The sequence below is a fragment of the Pteropus vampyrus genome, unplaced genomic scaffold (assembly GCF_000151845.1).
Source record: "Pteropus vampyrus isolate Shadow unplaced genomic scaffold, Pvam_2.0 Scaffold50, whole genome shotgun sequence".
In the NCBI taxonomy this organism is placed as follows: Eukaryota; Metazoa; Chordata; class Mammalia; order Chiroptera; family Pteropodidae; genus Pteropus; species Pteropus vampyrus.
In genome coordinates this window covers 5,805,482-5,825,183 of record NW_011888831.1, presented here as the reverse complement: position 1 = coordinate 5,825,183, position 19,702 = coordinate 5,805,482, and the positions used below count along the sequence as shown (strand labels likewise).

General features: G+C 44.1%; 2 protein-coding genes across 3 annotated transcripts in view; both read right to left on the bottom strand.

Annotated features, from left to right (window-relative positions):
• The window catches only part of SLC6A4 (solute carrier family 6 member 4), a 35,723-nt gene extending 31,329 nt beyond the window's left edge, over nucleotides 1-4,394 (bottom strand). The window contains exon 1 of the mRNA XM_011359910.2: nucleotides 4,140-4,394. The gene's annotated coding sequence lies outside the window, so the exon portion shown is untranslated. The remainder of the gene's footprint in view (nucleotides 1-4,139) is intronic.
• A 10,211-nt stretch (nucleotides 4,395-14,605) lies between these two features.
• Nucleotides 14,606-19,702, bottom strand: part of BLMH (bleomycin hydrolase) — a 44,568-nt gene continuing 39,471 nt past the window's right edge. For both annotated transcript variants that reach the window (XM_023530546.1, XM_011359909.2), the window contains exon 12: nucleotides 14,606-15,587. In XM_023530546.1, coding sequence (XP_023386314.1) covers nucleotides 15,436-15,587 — 152 coding nt within the window. In that variant the 3' untranslated portion in view covers nucleotides 14,606-15,435. The remainder of the gene's footprint in view (nucleotides 15,588-19,702) is intronic.

Genomic DNA, 19,702 nt, shown 5'->3' with positions numbered 1-19,702 from the left:
AATGTGATAATAATGGGGTTATGTAGGAGAATATCCTTGTTCTTAGGAGACATGGGCTGAAGTATTTAGGGAGAAGTATTTGGATGTCTGCAAATTCTCAAAGGTTCAACACAAAATTATATATGTATATAAATTGTATAATTATTACATTAATAATGTCAAATATTCTACACAACATATCAAATTATATATATAATATATGCAGAAATTAGATATACGTATAATTAGAGAGAGAGTACACGCACGATTATGTCAAAATGTTAACAACTAGCGAGTACGGGTGAGGTTTCCCTGGACCACTTCTCTGGATTTTTGGTTGAAATTTTTCTAAATAAAAAATTGGGGCGAGAAAAATAATTCTACCCCTCAGAGGAGCTGGGAAACTTCCAGTCAGTCAAACCTCCCTGCAGCCGGTGGTGTGCCCAGAATAGCATATCTCCTCTCTCCCCCCAATCCCTTCCCACCCCTTTCCTCCCAGCCCAAGCTCTCTTCCTCTGAGACCAGGGAAAGAGCCAGCTAACTAGATTAGCATTTAAAAACAACACACCCAGGGGAGAGAAAAGAACAGAGTGCAGGAGATTCAGGTTCCAGGCCTGGCTGTGTCCTTACAGGCTGTGAGCGAGCTTGAGCAAGCCATGGAGGACTCTTGGAGCAGATCCCTTCCAACTCTGCCTCTCCCTAGTCTCCGGAGCCCCTCAATTAAAGGAAGAGATTCAGTTTATTCTATTTTCATTCAGCAGCTCAGTAACAAAGGAAACAGAATGTCTTTTTCCTTGAATATGCCCAGAAAGACAACACAAAAACACAAGGCAAAGGTCCACTGGCTTGCTCCTTCCCACAGAGCCTACCTACCAGCCTCCAGCTCTGGATTCTCCCACAGCACACAACTGGCTCTTCCAGATCTGTCACTTGGCCTTGTCACAACCTCCCTCTCACCTCTTTCCTCCCTACCTCAAATTATTATACAAAGATCCAGACCTCGGATCCCAGGAGACCTTCTTCATGCCATCTGCCACTTCTCAGTGCCTGGGGACCCTGGCCACCGAGTTAGCCCTGGGATATCACCTCCATGTCTCCACATCACTGGGGTTCATCTCTTGCTCTTCAGTCCAGGGGTTTCTGAGGTTAATGGAGGGCTATTTGGTCCTGGCTTTTTACAAGCCTATGGTTTAAATACCCGCTAACAAGTAAGTACCCTTGGTCCAGGGTTAGGGTGGCAGCGAGGGAGCTGTTGTCAGTTTCCGGGAGAGCCAAAGGAAATAAGAAAATAATGCAGTCATACTCACCTTATCTCTACTTATTCTGTCACCTCTTTAGACATAAGGCTGAGAAAACACTCATTTGGTTTAAAAATGTGCTGTTGACATTCAAAAAGTGAGCATTCATCTTCCCAGTCACTGCGAGCTGACAAAGGCCAGGTTGGAGGGAATGCCCCCTTCACAGAGACATTACTCAGAGACCATTTCTGAAGGTGGACCCAAGTCAGTACGATGAGCTCTGCCTAGAAATAAGGGGTCTGTGTTGGCCAGTGTGGGAGGGCGGGTCTCGAGCCCACCCTAGAAAAGCAGTTCACCCCTCTGCCCAGGGAACATCACTTATGCCAGGTTTCTTTTAAAGGCTAGTTTTATCTGTGTTCCACCTGGGTCTTTCCTAGAAAGATGACAGTTTTCTTTCCTTAGTGTGCTATTTTGTCCAATGAAACCCAGAAAGTGACACGCAACCTTGGTCCAGGGTTGGGGCAGCAGTGCCTAGACCCACGAAAGCAGGATGAGTCAGCATCACTAGCCCCAGGAATGGAGAAACAAGGCTTTTTATCAGATCTTTGACTCCACACGCCAGCCCGTTCCATACACAGACCTCAGGGTTATGGAGACAACTGGCAAAGCTCAGTGACTGGGAAGAAAACCGCACAGCCCAAATCTGTACTGCCTGGAAGCCATTTCTACCGCACCACGTTCTGGGCAGGTTGCAAAAGGGACCTGGGGAGTTGGGAACTCGGGCCGTTGGGTAGAAGTGGCTGAGGTGCAGGACTCGACTTGCGACTTGCGTGTGTCAGAGTCTGCAAAGGCTCCACCTTATAGTGAAATCCAAGAAGTCCCCAGAGGACCCTGATTTGACAGCAACATCTGGGTAGAAAGCAGGCATTTTGCCCCATCGTTTCAACTTGTGTTTGCTTAAAGCAAAAAAGTTAAGGTCACAGTCACAGAATGAGTCTGAGAGGACTTGGACATCATGTTATGTGGGACCCCCTGCTCTCCCTCACTTAGACTGAGGACCATGAGACCCAGAGGATCTGATCTGCGATGGAATAACTAAGGTCCAAGGTACTTTCTCAAACCTACAGAAAAATGACTGCATGATTTTTCCTCTGACCATCCAGGCATCTTTATTTAAAAAAGTTAAGTCATGACCATATCCTGTTGATTCATTAAGCCAAATTAAAATTAAACTTCTTCAGGCAGCTCTGCCTTTGTTTTCTCAACTTACGCCATTCAACGAGTATGAAGGAGAAGAAACTGCCACTTACTGGCTTAATTTCTGGAATTACCCATGCTCTTCTTTGAAGGGTGTCATCCACGGTGTTTTCGCAAGCCTTCTGTCTGAGACAACCCCTTCCAGCCGAGTACCCCATTCCACTGTCATCTCACTCACTGGTGAAACTCTTTGACATGCCCCTCTGACTTTCATCAAAATGCTCAGACAACTCTAAAAATCCCCAAACAGGAATTTCTGAGGTTTTGCTGATTCCATTAAAACTTCGATGTGATTCCATCCCCACTCCCACCCTACCCCCTACTCCTAGTATATGTATGTCTTAAGCAAGGAGACTGAAATAAATGGGTTTGAATATCTTTGCTGGAATTGTCTCTGAAGTGTCCTAGATGGATCACCAGAGTCTTGTGGGGACTTTTGATTAATTGTGAAGCAGTCTTAATCTGCTCTTATTCAGGCTCAGTGGCAGGGGAAAAAACCCTCTTGCCCCAAATGGCTTGCTTAGTTTGCACAAGCTCCATAAGAACCTACTTCTTACCCATGCTGGAAGCAGCCACCCCACCCCAGTCTGCCCGAGGAAAACTCGAACCTTTGGGCATCAGCGGCTCCACACAAAAACAAGCAATAGGACAAAGAATCAAAGCTGTGTTTTTAACTCCACTCCTAGAAACCCAAACAGTAATGCTGCCCACAATGCCCCTCCACTTCATAAAACACAAAGTCCAACGCTGCTTTCTTAGACATTTTTCCTATGTAACTGAAGGCAAAACACATTAAAACATTTGATCTCCTCTTACCAAAATGAGAGCTAGCAGGCTCATAAATAATCCATTGACCTGGTTCATTTTTTTTTTCTGGACAAAACTGATCATAAAAATACATACACACAAGCCTTTGTTATTTCTGACTCAAGAGTTCTACCCCTCTCAAATTCTTAGAACCCCAAATGAAAAAGAAATTCATTACGCAAAAGGCCCAGTGCAAAAGTGAATGTGCTCCGTAGTGTTCTTTAGCTCCAGAGAGCTTTTTCAAATAACAAATTTGTACACATTTTTCAAGCAACTGATAGTCACACCCTTCAGCTGTGTGAAAGAGCTGGCTGGAGTTTGGGCTTCACATAAATTTTGAATGGCCTGTGAGCTGAGTGTGCGGGGGCTCTGCCAGAGAAAGTAACCCAAGCGCACTGGAGACTCGCCCCCATTCAAGTGTCATTCATAGATTTCTCTATATAGTTAGGCATTTATGTCAACCAGAACCCTTCCTGCAGAAAAATGCCTTTGCATAAAGCCACCTGCACACCACGGCAGTTAAACATAAACTATGAAACCGAAGCAACTTTTTCCCAAAGCGCAGGACAGCACTTTGCTTAAGACCGTCTTTACAGGGTCTTCCTCCGGTACTCGGGACACCACAAAGCCCATGCATGCAACAGACAAAGGAGCCTTCCAGAGCCCGCTCGTCCACTCCGCTGTTACCTTTCCCTCCGGCCCCACTGCGGTCCACACTCGCTCCTCCCGAGAGGGCAGCCGCAGAGCCAGGAGCCCTTCGCATAGGCGCACGCTCGCCCTCGCCGGCGCCTGGGAGACAAGAGAGACGAAGTTCTGGAAAGAAGTGCGGATTAGAAGCAAGAATGAAAGCGGACGCACCTGTCGGGAGTCCGTGGGGAGGCTGGTCCCGGGGCTCGCGGAGGCGGGGCGACCCTCCCGCCCTCGAGGCACCCGGGGCGGCCGCTGCCTGTGCGGGAGCTGCGCCCGAGCGCCCGTATTTGTACTCTCGGCCCCTCACATGGTCTGATCTCTAGATATCCGCCGCCAAAGAGCTCTTTAAGAATTTTTGCGTCACTTTGGGCGGCATAAACTTTACGTTTCCCGGCGGCCGCAGCTCAGCGTTCCTCCCGCGGTGGGGGGTGGCCGCCTGTGCGCGCTCAAGGGGCATGGGGGCTTTAAGTGGAAAGGGGGGCGAGGGCTGAGCGCTGGGGAGGTGACACATACACGCACACTCTCGAGGAGGGACAGTGATCTAGAAAGAGGGAGCTCGGGGTGGTGAGGGGCTGGCCGCAGGCCAGTAGAGCCAAGAACACCCAACTTTCTTGCTTCTTAACCTTTCAGGGGATGGTGGCTGCTCCGCACCTGACAGGTAGAGTTCCTCCCCTACCAATTGCTCCCAAAATTTTATTTAGATTTCTGCTCCATGTCACTTCCTCAGAGCTACCTGTCTTGACCGCTGACACCTCCCCGTCACTCCCATCCCACATCCTGCCCTATTTTTCTTCCCAGGATTTAACAGCACCTGGCATTCCCTGAGTGTATCTGGCTCTACCACTGGGGTGTGAGCTCAGCCGGGGGGACCCTGTCTAATTCCTCTCCATGTTTAGTGCCTCCAACAGTGCAGGGCAGCGCCCAGCCTAGTAGCTCACAGTGAGTACTTGCAGAAAGAAAGAAAAGAAAAAAGAAAGAATTCTCTCCCACTTTGTGAATCAGCCGCAGTTCAAAGCAGTCACAGAACAGTCATATGGGTGGTGATCTGCAAAAAGGTACATGCCTGTGGTTTTGGGTGAGTGGATGAGTTACTACAGTATTTTAATTACCCAAAGAGGTTCAACAGGACCTCTTGTTCTGAACCATGGGACTATATAACTCTGATTATTTAAAAAGAAAAAAACACTTAAGTTTACAAAGAAATGTGTTATATTACTTTTTCAGGTTTTTTGTTGTTGATTGTTTGTTTGTTTTGTTTTGTTTTGTTTTTAACACGTTTGAAAAGAACAGATGCAGTACTTGCTTTGGGATATCCCTGAAGCTGAGAGAGGGACAAGGCTGCCCACCGACGTGTTCCCGGAGGAGGCGGGGACCTAGCAAAGTAGAAGGCAGAAAGGAAATAGCAATGACAAGTTTGCAGCCCCCTTGTGCTTGGAGGATTGAAACCCAGAAAGCAGAGCTCGCATCCATCTGGGCTGAGCAGGCATCCAGAGGAACTCGCGTAGAACAACTCTGTCCCCGCGTGTGGGCGGTACACCAACCTGGGAAGAATCAGTGTGAGGTTTTGGTGCCACCTAGACGTCAGGGTGGCTATTGCAAGGAGAGTGGGGTGCGCTTCCGAGAGCACCCAGCCTGCTCTGGTGAGCTAGCTGGTGAGCTAGCTGCTTGCTGTTCAGGGCAGCAAAGCCAGGCTGGTGGTTCTTGGGCCAGCGTGAGAATTTCATCTCCTGCCTAAATGCTGGGGTGGCACGGCCTACATCAGTTGGCTTTTTAATTTCTTTTTTTCAGATGAACACAGAATCTGCTGCATCCCAGGTTCCATTTGGTCTTTGTAAACTAATATATAAGCGCCGTCTAAACAAGGGGCTACACAAAAGTAAGGTGTGGCTCAGAGGATGGGGCAGGGCAGACCAAAGGGAGGAGGGCACTGGGAAGGGGACCAAAGGCTTCGAGAGGTAATGGGGTGACTTCAGTCCTTGGCTAAGGCTCTTATCTCCACCCAGGCTGTTCTCCACGCTGGCTTAACGTGGCTTTTTAACACCATTCCAAAGTCACATGAACTATTGACCCCACCACTCCTGGCCTTCTTTCTACACCCTAATACCTATTCTTTCCCAACCACCTTGGGCCCCTCTTGGAACCGCATTCTTTGGTGTGGGTGCCTGGAGAGTGGGAGTCCTAAGGACCTGGGTTAAATCCCGGCTCTGACACGATCCTGTCCCACAAAAGGTAAATCTCAGCCTGGATGGCCTTTGGGTCCCTCCTCTGTAAAATAGGAATCATAATAATGGTGAGCACCAGCCAGCTGCCGGGAGTGAAGGGGCCATCTTCTCCCGAGAGAGACTTCCAACTTCTCTCTCCTGCTCTGGAGTACCCCAGGACAGTCTTCTTCCCCTCTTGCACCCTGGCTGAGGAAGGCTATCAGAAAAAGACATTAGAATTGCACAGATTGGACCTTTCCTTCGTTCCTCATCGCCTCCCGTGCACGATTCACACGAAATTGTTCCAGATGATCCGTTCTCTCTCTACACATGTGCTTTCTCTTCCTTTTGTCCCCTGTAGGTGCCATTCCACAGAGACCACTTAGCTTCGGCTGCCCCACCTTCACCTCAGCCTCTCTCCTCCCTAAAGCTAACTCTTCCCATTCTAGTTGTCACAACTGCCCTGCCTTTCTCCCGCACCCTGACTCCCTCCCTCACAAAGATCTTCCGTTCCGGCACCCTATACTCACTGCCCGTGGAGCTCCACTTGACTGCCTGTCCTCACCACCGAATCAGGGTGAGTGGACAAACGTCATCATCTATTGTCCGAAAAGGTCAGCTTTCCCAGCCGTCCCCCTCCACTGCAGCTCCTTCGTGACCTGAGCACTTACTCCTTACCAGGCACTGAGAAAGACGTAGCCTTTGCCCTTCAGAGTCGGGGAGAGGGGCCGTGCTGAACACGGAAGGCAGCAGGGAGCCCTGAGCGCCGAAGGCATGGGGGAAAGACGTGTTTTGCGGAAGGATCCAATGACTCGATCCACTTGGGCTAGAGGTACAGCAGGAGAATGGGGGTGGCTGGAGGCAGATGGGTTCCTTGGGACGTGAGGGCAGGTGGGAGGCAGAGGGGCGCCAGTGCGAACAGGGGAGAGATGGAAGGAAGTCAGGAACCAGAAGGAGACCCGGTGCAGCTCATTGACAGGTTGGTGTATGCGGAAAGCGATGGAGCTGTCAAAGATGCTGTGAACCTGGGTGACTGGGCGAAGAGACGGGTCAGGAGCTCACGGTCGGGTGATAATGTCTCTTAGTTCCACTAGCTCGTGCCCAGAAATAGCGGAGCCTCGGCCTGCTGTGAGGCTGCAGAGTAAACAGTCTTTAGCTTTGAGAGGTAAAGAACACATTTAAATAATTATTATATGTCCTCCCCACCCTTCTCTCCCCTCGCCACCAAGAAGACCCACTTTCTGGGTGTATCAAGGCCCAGCGACTATTCCCCCGTGGATCCAGGCCAGAACGAACAGTGTAAGTCTGAGCCTCTCCCTGCGGAAGCTCTGGTGCCATCTGTCTGTCCTGCCTCTGTCTGTTTACACAATAATGGAAGATGAGACCCGCCCCCTGTCCTGGCCTTTTCCTCAGCATTCCCAGTCCTTAGAGTGTTTTCCTGCTCCATCCCTTTCTGGCACCCTGCCCTGGTTTTTCCTGGGAGATGAAATAGTTTTGGTGACTGCCTTCACACTCAATCATGCATGAAGTACAGCACCTCCAGGGCAGGATCTGCTGCCACTTTGAACCCTGAGCTTGTCCTCACAGAGGCCTATGTAGGAGGCCCTTGGGGCATCCTCTCTGATCCAAATGACAGCAAGGCAAAGGGAATGGGAGAGGAAGCCCCTTTAGAAATGTCAGGAAAGTGACCGTGCTAAGGTATGGGAGAGGAATGGGAGGTTGGGTCAGGGTCAGCCCTGAGGAAGACAAAATATTTGAAAGTAGAAGAATTGTGTCTTTGGTCATCTTTCCCTGGCCTCTTCTCTCCCATTCTTTATGAACCTACTGCCTTTGTTAGATAAACCCTGTTCTCTCAGATTTTATAGGTATCATGAGTACCCTATGCTCTATTTGTAATATCGCTGAGCCAGGGTTTTTAAATTTTACTTCCTTCTCACAGGATTCCCTCCCTGACTACAAATATCCTTAGCTAGGGCCACTTTCAGGAGGGCAGCTGTTTTTCCTTTCCTCCTTGGCAAAGAAATTGAAGCCAGGAGCAGCACAGAGTACCAGGAAGGGCCCCCATAACCCTATGTACACACAATCTGTCATAGCCCTTTAATATCTCCTAAATACCAGCTCCTCCACGGGACTCGGAGTGCCTACCTCTCTCCACGTCTCAACACCTACCACCGTGTCAGCACACGGCAGGCCCCATAAACATATGCTTTGGCGATGAGTAACGAGGGAAACGCCTTTTACTCGTAACAGATTTAAAACCAGTGCCTTAGGGACTGGTGAGCAAATCTTGGCCTATCCTGTGATGGAGTACCATACAGCTGTGAAAAAGAGTGAGGCAGTTTTATCTGGGCTGGTTTGGGAAGGTTCACAAGATTTACTGTTGAGAGAAAAGAAAAAATAGAACAGGTGTTACTCCAATTTGGAGAGAGAGGGAGAGCGGGCAGAGGGAGAGAGTCAGGCTGATGATGTGTGTATTGAAATCTAAGTATACAGAAGAAACTAGTAATAGGAAGTGTCTTGGAGGGAAAGGACACTCGTGGTGGAAGGGAACCCTGCTTTTTCATTGTATACCCTGTTATACTTCTTAAATATTTGCCGTGAGTAGGTAATAATTTTATAACTTTTTCTGAAAAGAAACATTTTTTAAAGTTATGGAAGTGGGGTGGAGGAGGAAGAAAAAAAAGATAGGGGAAAGGAAGAACCCAGGAAGACATTGCAGGTGGTCCCAAGCTTCCACGCTTATCACGAAGCAGGGAAGAAGCTTGAAGGAGTTTTCCACTGTATGCAGCACAGACCTGTTTCCTTCTCAAAATGGGGCCAAATTACTCAGCACCATTGTAATTTTTTTTTTTTATCCTTAGGAAGGAGGCAAATATTTTCTCTAATTTACTAGCGTGGATGTTGTGAGCCAAGAGGTAAGTCCAGGACTTTGCTCAGGATCCGATCAAGAGGGAGAGAATTATCTTTAGAACTCAAGTCCTCTGCTTCTGGTCCCCAAAGTCATTCCTGTCTCCTGCATTGCTGCTTCCAGTTTTCTCTCGCCTGCTCAAGAATGTAAAACCACCACCCTCTCTCTGGCTCTTCTTCCCATCCAGGAACTTTGAGATAACTTGTGCCTCCGCACATAGGGAGGTTTTCCGTTAGTCTCTTCTTGGTAAGCTGATCACCCTCATCCTTGATGTCTGTGGTCACCGTTTAGAAGTTTGTTTAAAACCAGCCAGTGTTTCTTTCTATTCCAACTTCAAGCCCTTTCTAACTACTATGACACTTAATTAGACCTCACTCAAATAAAGTCACCTTCTTTTTCAACCAGCTCGTGTATTTACATCCTATTGTCCCAACTAAATGATAAACTTCTGGAGAGCAGGAAATTGTTTTAACTCTCACAGGACATGGCATAATACTGGACACGTTGGAGAAGCTCTATGAGAACTGGTTATTAATAAAAGCTACACTTTACTGAGCATCTACCAGCCACATTATCTGCATTCTCTTTTGTTCTTTTCCTACCATATGGGTAATAGGCAGTATAGACCCTTTGGCTGTTATTTTGCTGTTATTGGAAGTAAATGATAGATTTCATCTTTTTTGAACTGTGAGTTTTCATATTTAATACACTGAAATATAATTTTTCAATAAAAGTGGTATGGTGACTGAGCTCAGAGAGGTTCAGTAACTTGTCCCTGCTGACAGAGGCTCCAAACAGCACAGCTAGCTTATCTGCCTGTATCCAAAAGCCCTGTGCTTCCCACTGAGCTGTGCCAATTTAAAACAAGAAAGGTGCAGTGAGAGAAGGGATAAACCTTTCTGGTTTCCCCTCCCTCTTCTACGCCCCTGATGCCAGTTACCCCCCTGAACTCTAGACCTTTCTGTTAAGCATGGAAATAAGATCACAGGGGCTTTGTTTTACTTCTGCTCCTTCCTGTTAAGCAAGTTATAGGGCAGCAGACTTCAGATCTTATGTATAAACTTTTAATTAAGTATAGCTGTCGAATATAGAGCATTTTCTAACAGTCAACCAACCATATGTGAATTAAGTGATGAACAATACAAAACCCCTGCCTGTGGGGAGTTGACAGGGAATATCAACTTTGGGGAAAACAGACATAAACATATAAAGGTAATTTCAGAAAGTGAGAAGCACTGTGAACTGACCCCAGTTCCAGTATAGGGAGTGACAGGTGTTGAGGTGGTAGAGGCAGTGGGGAGGAACTGGCTGCTTAGATAAGGTAATCAGGATGGCCGTGACATTCTAGCCATGACCTAAATCATGAGGAGCCAGCCACGCAAAGATGCAAGAGCTTCAGGAAGAGGAAACAGCAAGGAGGCGGGAATGAGCTTAGTGCGTTGGAGGGACAAAGTGGGTTGGCTGGAGCAGAGTGAACAAGAAGTGAGGAAGTTGAGTGTGGAGAAGTGGGCAGGGGCCACAAGAGAGGAAGCTGTGTGTTCCTGTTACTATGTCCAAGTGGAAAGCAAAGGACTTATCTGTTTTAGAGAGGTGTCAAGGAGGTAACCTATGAGGTCCCTGCCAGGTGAGTCAACTGTAAGTCGAGCACACTCTGGTACTTTCCACCATATTCCCACCTATCAGCTACCCTATCCTTTTAAACAGCAGCTGATTCAAAAATAAAAACTGTCATGAGGTAGCCTGAGAGATGGTACCAGAGCCCAGTGCATCTACTTCAAGAGTGAACTAGAGTTTTTCTAGAGGAGAGAGAGCAATTAGTATTCACACTGTACCAAGAAAGAGAGCAGAGGGGCTTCCCATCTTCACACAGTCCTGTTCCCAAAGAACTGCGGCCAGTAGGACCTGAACACTGCCCCGCCCCCCGCCCCCTACTTCTCCCTTTCTTCTCCTCTTTATGGGAATGCGTAAAGGGCTTGGAGTTTGAAAAGGGAAACAAAACAACTCTGACCAGTTTATTCTTTGTTTTCAAACTGTATCATAGACTCCAGGGAGGAAGAAACAATTTTGTGGTTCTGAACAAGTTGTCCTAAATATAAGAATGCTCATCTGGAGTTACTTAAGAAATCCAGCTTTGCCAATGACTATGGCCATAGTCAGCAACAATGCACACCCATGGCACATGGCTGGAGGAATGGGAATTAAAGCGCAAGTGCCCTGGTTCTGCCAACAGCAAAAAAAAAAAAGCTGCTCTTTCAGGACAAGCCAGAGCAAGCGGATGAGTCCACGACCACATCCTAAAGGCACGCGTAGTTATCAGGTCCTGGCTTCTGGGATATGTGGGGTCAGCATGACTCTACATATCCTCAAGAGGAGTCCTGAGGCTGGTGAGGACTTTCCAAAGGTCACAGTATCATTCCAAAGAGTTAAAGGGGAAAACAATTCACATCTTCCCATTTCTGAGCTCACCAGTTACCCAAATATTAGTTAAGTTCTTCCAGTTCAGATCTCTGGCTAAAACTTTGGCCCATTTCATCTTCAGCAGAGAAAACACACTCATCATTGTTTCTCCCCATTGGATAATAATGTTGAGAAATAACTTTTATTAAATATCTGGTTATGAAGATTCCTTTTTATATATTGCTGATTTGGTTTAGGGCTTTTGTATCTACCTTTACGGATGAGATTTGCATGTAATTCTTTTCTTTTACTGTCCTTGTCAGGGTTATGCCAGCCTTATAAACTAATTCTTTATGCCGTAAAATAGTTCTTTACATCTTTCCTCTCAAGCTAATTGCAATTTTCCAAAGAAGCCTTTTAATCTTCTGGCACCAGAGTTCTAGGAGTCCAGGATGACCAAGAACATTCAGAATGCAAATAGTCACTTAATCCCATTGTAGTACTTTCACCCTCAGCTGTGCTGACTTCCAGACCATACTTTTACCCTCTTGAAAATAAATCTTGAGTTGGCTGCTGAGCAGTGGAGAGGATCTGCAGACATTGAACCCTTCAGCTATCCTTCTTTCACTCCCAATTCCGGGAGGAAGGCTCTCTGGTGCTACCATACCTGAGCTTTTGGGGGATTATACAACATAAATTGCTTTGTGTATCATTAGCTGTCTCCACCACTGGCTCAGGGTTCATTCAGCTCTGCTATATCTTTCAATGGCTCTATCTGCTTTCCAGCTTCTCTTCTCCTGTTCTTGCTGAGCTTGTGGATTTGTCTTCTAAATAAATACCTCTGTCACTTGACAAAGAGTATCTGTTTTTCAAATATCTGCATCTATAATAGTATCCTTTTAATTTCTTGTGTGCTTGTCTTTTGGATTGGGCTTGCCAGATGTTAAATTTGCTTCATTTTTTAAAAGAATGAACTTGTGGCTTTGTTGATCCTGTTTAATTCCTGCATGTATCTTTTTACCTATTTTCTTTGGGTTTACTTTGCTGTTCTAATTTATTGAAAGAGATGCTTAGTTCAATTTTCAGTCTTTTAATAAATCTAAAAAATAATATTCAAGTATAGTTTTAGCTGCCTCTCATTTTGACACACTATATTTATTATTGTTCCAGTTAAATTTCCTTTAATTTCTTCTTGGACCCGAGTTAATTTCTAAACATATATGGCCTTCTAGTTATCTTTTAATTTTGGTTTCTAACTTAATTGCACTGCAGTTTGCACTGCATGGTAACAATCCTTTGAAATTTGTTGAGGTTCACTCTACCCCCCAGTATGTGGTCAATTTTTGAAAAAGTTCCCAAGTGTGCACAAAAGAATGTGCAGTTGTTAGATGCAGTGTTCCACAGATGTCCATTACATCAAAATTATTTAATTCTTTTATATAGTCACCTGATTTTTTGGTCAATCTATCAATAATTGAGATGTTAAAATCCTCCATTATGATACTAGATTATTCTTCCACATAATCATCAGTTTTTGTTTTATAATTTTGAGGTAATGTTATTAGGTACATACTAATTTAGAACCTCCATATTTTTCTGGAGAATCAAGTAAACATAATTATGAAGTGATTCTACCTCTAGCAATGCTTTTTGTTTGAAAGCCTAGTTCCAGAGTCACTGCGTTATACAACTCCAGGGAGGTTGTGGGTAACACACCTAAAATTAGTCTGTTTGTTCAGAGTGGCCCTAATTTTGCTGGTTATTAGTATAGCTATACCAGATTTTAGTTTCTGCCTGATATATCTTTCTTATCCTTTTGTTATATCCTAAATTGCTGATGTCTCTTGTAATCAGTTTATGGCTGAATTTCTTTTAAAAATCTAGTTTGACAATGTTTTTTTTTTTTTTTTGACGCTATTATTTTCATATAACCCACTTACATAAATTGTAATTATTGACACATTTAGATTATTTCTACTACCTTATTTTGGACACTATTTGACCTGCATTTTTCTTTCTCTCCCCTATCTTGTCTTTTTATGAATTGATTATATTCTTGCTTGGGAACAACATCCTGTTTATTTTTTAGTAATCCAAATATTTTCAGCACATATAATTAGTCTAAAGTCTAATAATATACTTACCTACTTCCTGAATGACATAGGACTTTAGAATGTTTATTCCAATCACCCCTCTCCCTAATTAGCTATTTTCGATGTATCTGAGTTTTTTTTTTACTTTTAAGACTTATCTACAGTCACTTTGTATTTATCACTTTCTTTGATCCACGTTCTTTGTTGCATTTCAGACTGTCCCTTCTGTTTGGGCAGCAGTTTTTGAATGAAAATGTCTTTTATTTCACCCCTGTTCTTTAAAGAGTTTCACCGAGTATAGAATTCTATATTCACAGTTAATTTCTCAGAGCACTTTGAAGGTATATTTCATTGTCTTCTGGTTTATATAGTTGCTGATCAAAAGTTAGCTGTCAATCTAATTTTCTTTTCTTTGGAGGTAATCTTCCTTTTTCTCCTGGATGCTTCTAAGATCTGTTCTAGGGTTTCACCATGATGTGTCTAGAAATGGATTTATCTCGCCTGGAAAAGGATTACCAGAATTTTGTAAACACTTTGATTAAAGCTTAAGCCTTTATCTAATGTTATCTTGGAAAGTGCTGGGATAAAACATATCCCCTGCTCAGACTGAGAAGATTCTTAGAGAGCCAGAAAGGCAGGGGGCACAGGCACTGAAGGAAATGTTGATTAGGGTGCTGTTTATTTGCTTTTAGTGAGAGGGAAGCCCAGTCTCAGCAAAATACATACCCTCCAGCCCATTCGAAGGCTGGACCCAGCAGAGCCTCATTTCCCACCCTTTAGGGACCCTGGATTTGGGTAAAAGAATGGTTAACTGGCAGGGGCATGGGCCTTGTTAAATACGGTGCTGGGAAGCCCTCTGCAGAAGCCAGTGAGGATCAGCGCAGGCCAAGGGTCGTATAGCCCAGAGATAAGCTGGTTCAGGAAAGCCCTGAGCCATCCTGCTGTTTTTTCACTTTGTAGAACATGAGCCACCTGGTTGCTTTTCTTTGCAGCTAAATGAAGAAATCTTCTTAGATTATTAAATAAGCCAATTACTCTCATTTAGCAAAGTATTTTATTCAAAAGCTTCTCAGCACCATCTAGTTGTCAGAAAGAATGGGTACCCCTTTTCCTGCCCACCCAACTCCCAATTCTAGAGGCAGAAGTTAAACCATTTGGCTAGAGCTCCCCTAATAATTACAATTCAGATCATGATCTAATAATTATAATTCTGATCATGATAAGGTTTTGGTTGTTCTCTCACCCAAATTTCTCTCAGCCTCTATTTAATCTTGACTCAAGTAGAGCTGTGCTCCCCCACAGTTCAGAAGAACAGGAAGGAATCATGTCAGACTTGATCAACCTCCCATTCCTGGGCTGCTAGAGGAACATAAAATTACCTTGTAAAAACTGAATCCAGTGACTGCCATCTCAGAAGGACAGTGATACTGTCAGGGAGCATGCAGTTTTGAGAGCTCATATCTTAGGGTTACCCTCCCCTAACTCTACTGTAGGAACATTAGGTCCATTTTCTCTCCATACTCCTCAATTGCTCATCCTCTCCTGTCTTGTTAAAACAGACAATGATCCAAACCTTTTTGACAGAGTTAAGACAATTACATCTGATTAAAATGCTAAGAGAACCTGAGCTGTTGGAGATGAGGAGAGTAGATAGTGTGACCTGATCTTTCCCTTTTATTTTCTTTAAGAATATTTTGTTTCAACATAAAGCACACTTCCCCCAAAGAGGTTCCTGGAGGAGAAATCCAAGAGTCCGACTATGTCCTGTGGGAACAGTCACCCGTGTAACTTTGGCTTCAGTTCCTGGATCTGTCCTTTGCAGCTACTTCAGGTTCCATGGGAGGAGAAAAGAACTGGAGGCAATATCACTTGGCCAAAGCCCCCATGGGGTCCCAGGCTGGCAGGACGATGGGCTCCTGCTCTAACACAGCTAGCACCTCTTCTGGCACATGCTTCCTATCCACCACCACTTCGTAGACATATTCAGAGAACCACTCATCTGTCATGCACAGGTAACCTGGAGGAAAGAACAGAAGCTTCATGAGTCCAGAAGGCAAGGGGCAAAGAGCAGATACCCCACTGGCAGTCTTTAAACAAAACTAGTATTTGTACATGTTTTTCAGCTTTCCCATCTATGATGTCACTTAATCTAAGTCTTATTAGCAATTCTGTGAAGCAGATAAGATAGGCACGGCTATCTTTTTATCAATTAGGAAAATAGAGCTCAGAGTAACTGAGTGGCGTGCCCAGCCACACAGGTGAGGTTCAGAGCTGGGCCTTGGACCTAAGGCTGTTACCAGATCCTGTGCTGTTCCACTGTCCAGGCTGCCTCCTTGAAGGTGAATGGATGACGTCAGAAGGCAGGTGGAAATGCTTCTTATTCATGCAGCCACAGTGAGGGGATTCATCTCTAGGGCGAGCACATCAGTTCTATTCTTACCTTACCCACCTTTTCAGCATCCTGGCTGTTCTCCTTCCTTTCTCTTGGTCATAAATTCCTACAACAACCAACTATGATGCTAGGGGAATCCTGATGGGACCATGTCATCACTCCCAGAAGGACGTTTGTGATGAGGAGCAGGCAGAACTGGAAGACTGAGATACCCGCTCAACTTCTCTTCCTCAATAAGGCCCTAGGGTTTATGAATCTCTCCAGTAGTAGGACTGTGGAGAGACACAGCTGTGCTAACCCCCCACGTTGAGAGCTCAGCTGAGACAAAAAGTGTGGTGTCATTAAGTAACCAGCCTAGAAACCTGCCTGTTCCTCTTAGAAAGACTAACTTATATCTCAGCTTCCACTAGGACAACACAAAGTCCCCTTCAGGAACATATTTCCAACAAACTTAAATAGGGGAAAATAATGCTTCACCTGGGCCATTGTTAATATAAAGAGCAAAATTAAAGCAAGAGACTAAAGGGCGTGTATTTAAAACAAGAATGGGCCAAGGAGTGAGCTGTGTCAGTCCATACAGTGCCCCCGAGTCCACACAGCGCCCTGTGTGGACTCGGGGGCACTGTATGGACTGACACAGCCAAGGACTCATAGAAACTAACAATCACCATCATCACCATCGTACCTGGCACCTACTGTATACCAGACACTTGAGCCAATTTTCTCTGAGAGTGTTTGTGTAAAGCTAGGTCTGTGCTAAATCATTTCTCACTCTATAGGACCAGAGGAAGGAAGAGGATGTAGATATGTCTCCGAAGCTGGTCCTCTAGTATAGCAGTTCTCAAACTTCTTGGCTCCAGGACCAAGACTGTACATTCTTACAATTTATTAAGAATCCAAGAAATTGTTTGTGAGTTATAACTACTGATATTTATGACAGAAATTAAAGCAGAAAGTTAAACATATTAATTCATCTAAAAATAAGAATTAAAAAATAAATATAAATAATATATTTTAGTTAGAAAAGTGGCATTATTTTACAACTTAATGTCTGGCTTCATAGCAGGCAGCTGAATTCTTGTACCTGCCTTCTGTGTTCAATCTGTTGCAATCTGTTGTTCTAGCTAAAGCAGATGAAGAAACTCTGACCTCAGACAGATACGCTGCTGGAGAAGGGAAAACCCTGCAGACCCCCTAAAAGGGTCTCAAGGACCCGCAGGGGTCCTCAGACCATACTCTGATAACTGCTGCTCTAAAAGCAAGACTGTTTTAAATAATTAAAAGGCAACAAGATGGTGAGTCTAATTTTGTAAGCTAAATGGTGTGACAGAGGACATTATTTAACTTGAAAACATAACTGCTTTGGTGAGGTCATCTATACCCAGTTCTGCTCATCTCTGACAGAAGTCAAAGCCAGCTCATCTTGATGTGACACAGCATGTTTACCCTCCCAAGAAAATGCCCTAGAAAAGTGTTCAAGGGCTCTAACCAAGCCAAGTAAGGGAATGCATCCTTGTCTCCTGATGCCAGCCTCCTGATCCAGGGCTGCTTTTCTCGGCAGGAGACACAGGGAAGGAGAGTACAGACAGATATTGTAGCCTGTGCTGTTTCTAGTTTCTGTCTTGATTATATACTCCAGAGTCCTTGGTTTTGCTTGGCCCCTACTTACCATCACCAACACTACTGCCACTGAGTTCTAGCAACCAAAGTTTGATCAGGTGAAGGGCCAACCAGTACCATTTCTTGCTACATCCTAAGTAACTGCTTCCTGAGAAACTCAGCATCTGCCTTCCCAAAAAGGAATTTTCACAGTGGGCAGACCAGACTACTAAACACTATCCATTTGAGATATTAGTTGTCCTTCCCCTCACCATATGCAGGCTGAATAAATCCTTAGAGTACCTCTGGACAGTAAGGCAGGTGAAGGATAGAGCCAGATATGTATAATAAAGTCTGTGTCCTTATGACAATACTATCATCACACAATCAAATGAATCTTCAAAAAATGCACAGAGAAAATGGACAATAAGTACATCTACACATCTTGTTCCAAAAGCAGATCAGATTAAGTCCTCACAAATTAAAACTCCTATCAATTGCAATCCACCCTTTCACTGTCCTTGCCAAGAGGACCTGCCTTGATTAGTCTCTCACTTCAGGATATGAGTTCTTTGGGGGCCCACAAAGACCTCACAGTCTAGGTGGCTGCCAAGTAATTGCACTCTGAGTAGATAATAAACTTGTGGCTGCTGTAACTGTTGATACTGTGTGTCCTGGAGTTTGAGAAGATTAGGATCAGTATGTCTGAAACCCAAGTGAGCCAAGTACCTACTCAGGCAGCTTTAAAGTTGCCATTTTGATTTGAGAAAATTCACAGCTTCTAGCTGTTAAGCCCTCTGGCCCAGAAAAAGGCACTCCCCAACGAAAAAGGAAAAAAAGAAATGGATATAGCTCTAGAACAGTTAGGCCAAATTCACTCATAAACAGAATAATTTCAAATAGATTAGTTAAGGAAAGAAGACCTTTACCCGAGAAAACAGTTTTCTGAAATCCTACCAGAGATCTAAGATTTAAACACCTCTCAAGAGTAGATTAAGGTGACAAATATATTATCATTTACATAAAATTAGATCTATTTTATATCTTTTGTTGGCTTTGTTATATGAAGTATTTCACCTCAGTAACAAACTATTTGTGTGTGTGTGTGTGTGTTTTTTTGCTACTTTAAAAAAAGGTGTGACAATATCAAGTAATCTGTTCTGCTCTGATGGGTCTGTCTGGAAGCACAGACTTAAGGAAGCTAGGCTACTGAGGCCTCATTAAGTCACTGCCAATCTTTCACTTAACAGTGATAATTCTACTTTGAAGAAAGGCTTCCAGAAAGAAAAGCAAAAACCACCCTGACACTTGTCTCGCATTTCAAACTTCCTATTAGTGAGAAACCACTCTATAGAATATCAGTCATTTAAAATGAAATTGTGAAGACTATGCAGCACATGGAAAAATGTTTAAAAGTGATGAAAGTATATAAAAATGGTATATCCTATATTATTACAACTGTATTACAAATCCAGATATACACGGGGAAAAAAACAAAAAAATAAAATAATTTTATACCGTAGGGTAGGTGATTTTCCCTCCAAGTTTATGAAATGTTATATTGCTTTTGGACTCCTTAAGTATTAACTAAATAATTTATGCTCACTATAAACAAATTTGGAAACATGGGAGAAGATGAGGAGAAGGAAAAAGAGCAGGAGGAAGAGGTGGACGAGAGAGAGAAGACAAATATAAATTTAAAAACTGCCTACAATTCCACCACCTTGGGATAAACCCTCTTCCAATTTTACATGTACCCTTTGATAGTGTCTACACATTACTATATACATTTAATAAAAATGAGATATCACAATGCTCTTTTATTACAAAGTACTACACATGCTGTTTTCCAATTTTGCTCTTTCCGTATTGATAAAAAAATACATCTATCTACATCATAATTTTAAAGTGCTGAATCTATATGAGTAAACCAAAATGTATTTAATCAGTCCTCCTGCTGTTGGAACGTAAAATGTTTTTTCATGCTTAGAAACAATACTGCTATAAACATTTTTGTAACAAAATCTTTGTTACATCCTTAATTATCTGCTTAATCGTCTTATATCTTCATCAGTACTTGGTACACATAATTACAATTTTCTCTTTGGGTCCAATCTGAACCCTGTGTGTGTGTGTGTGTG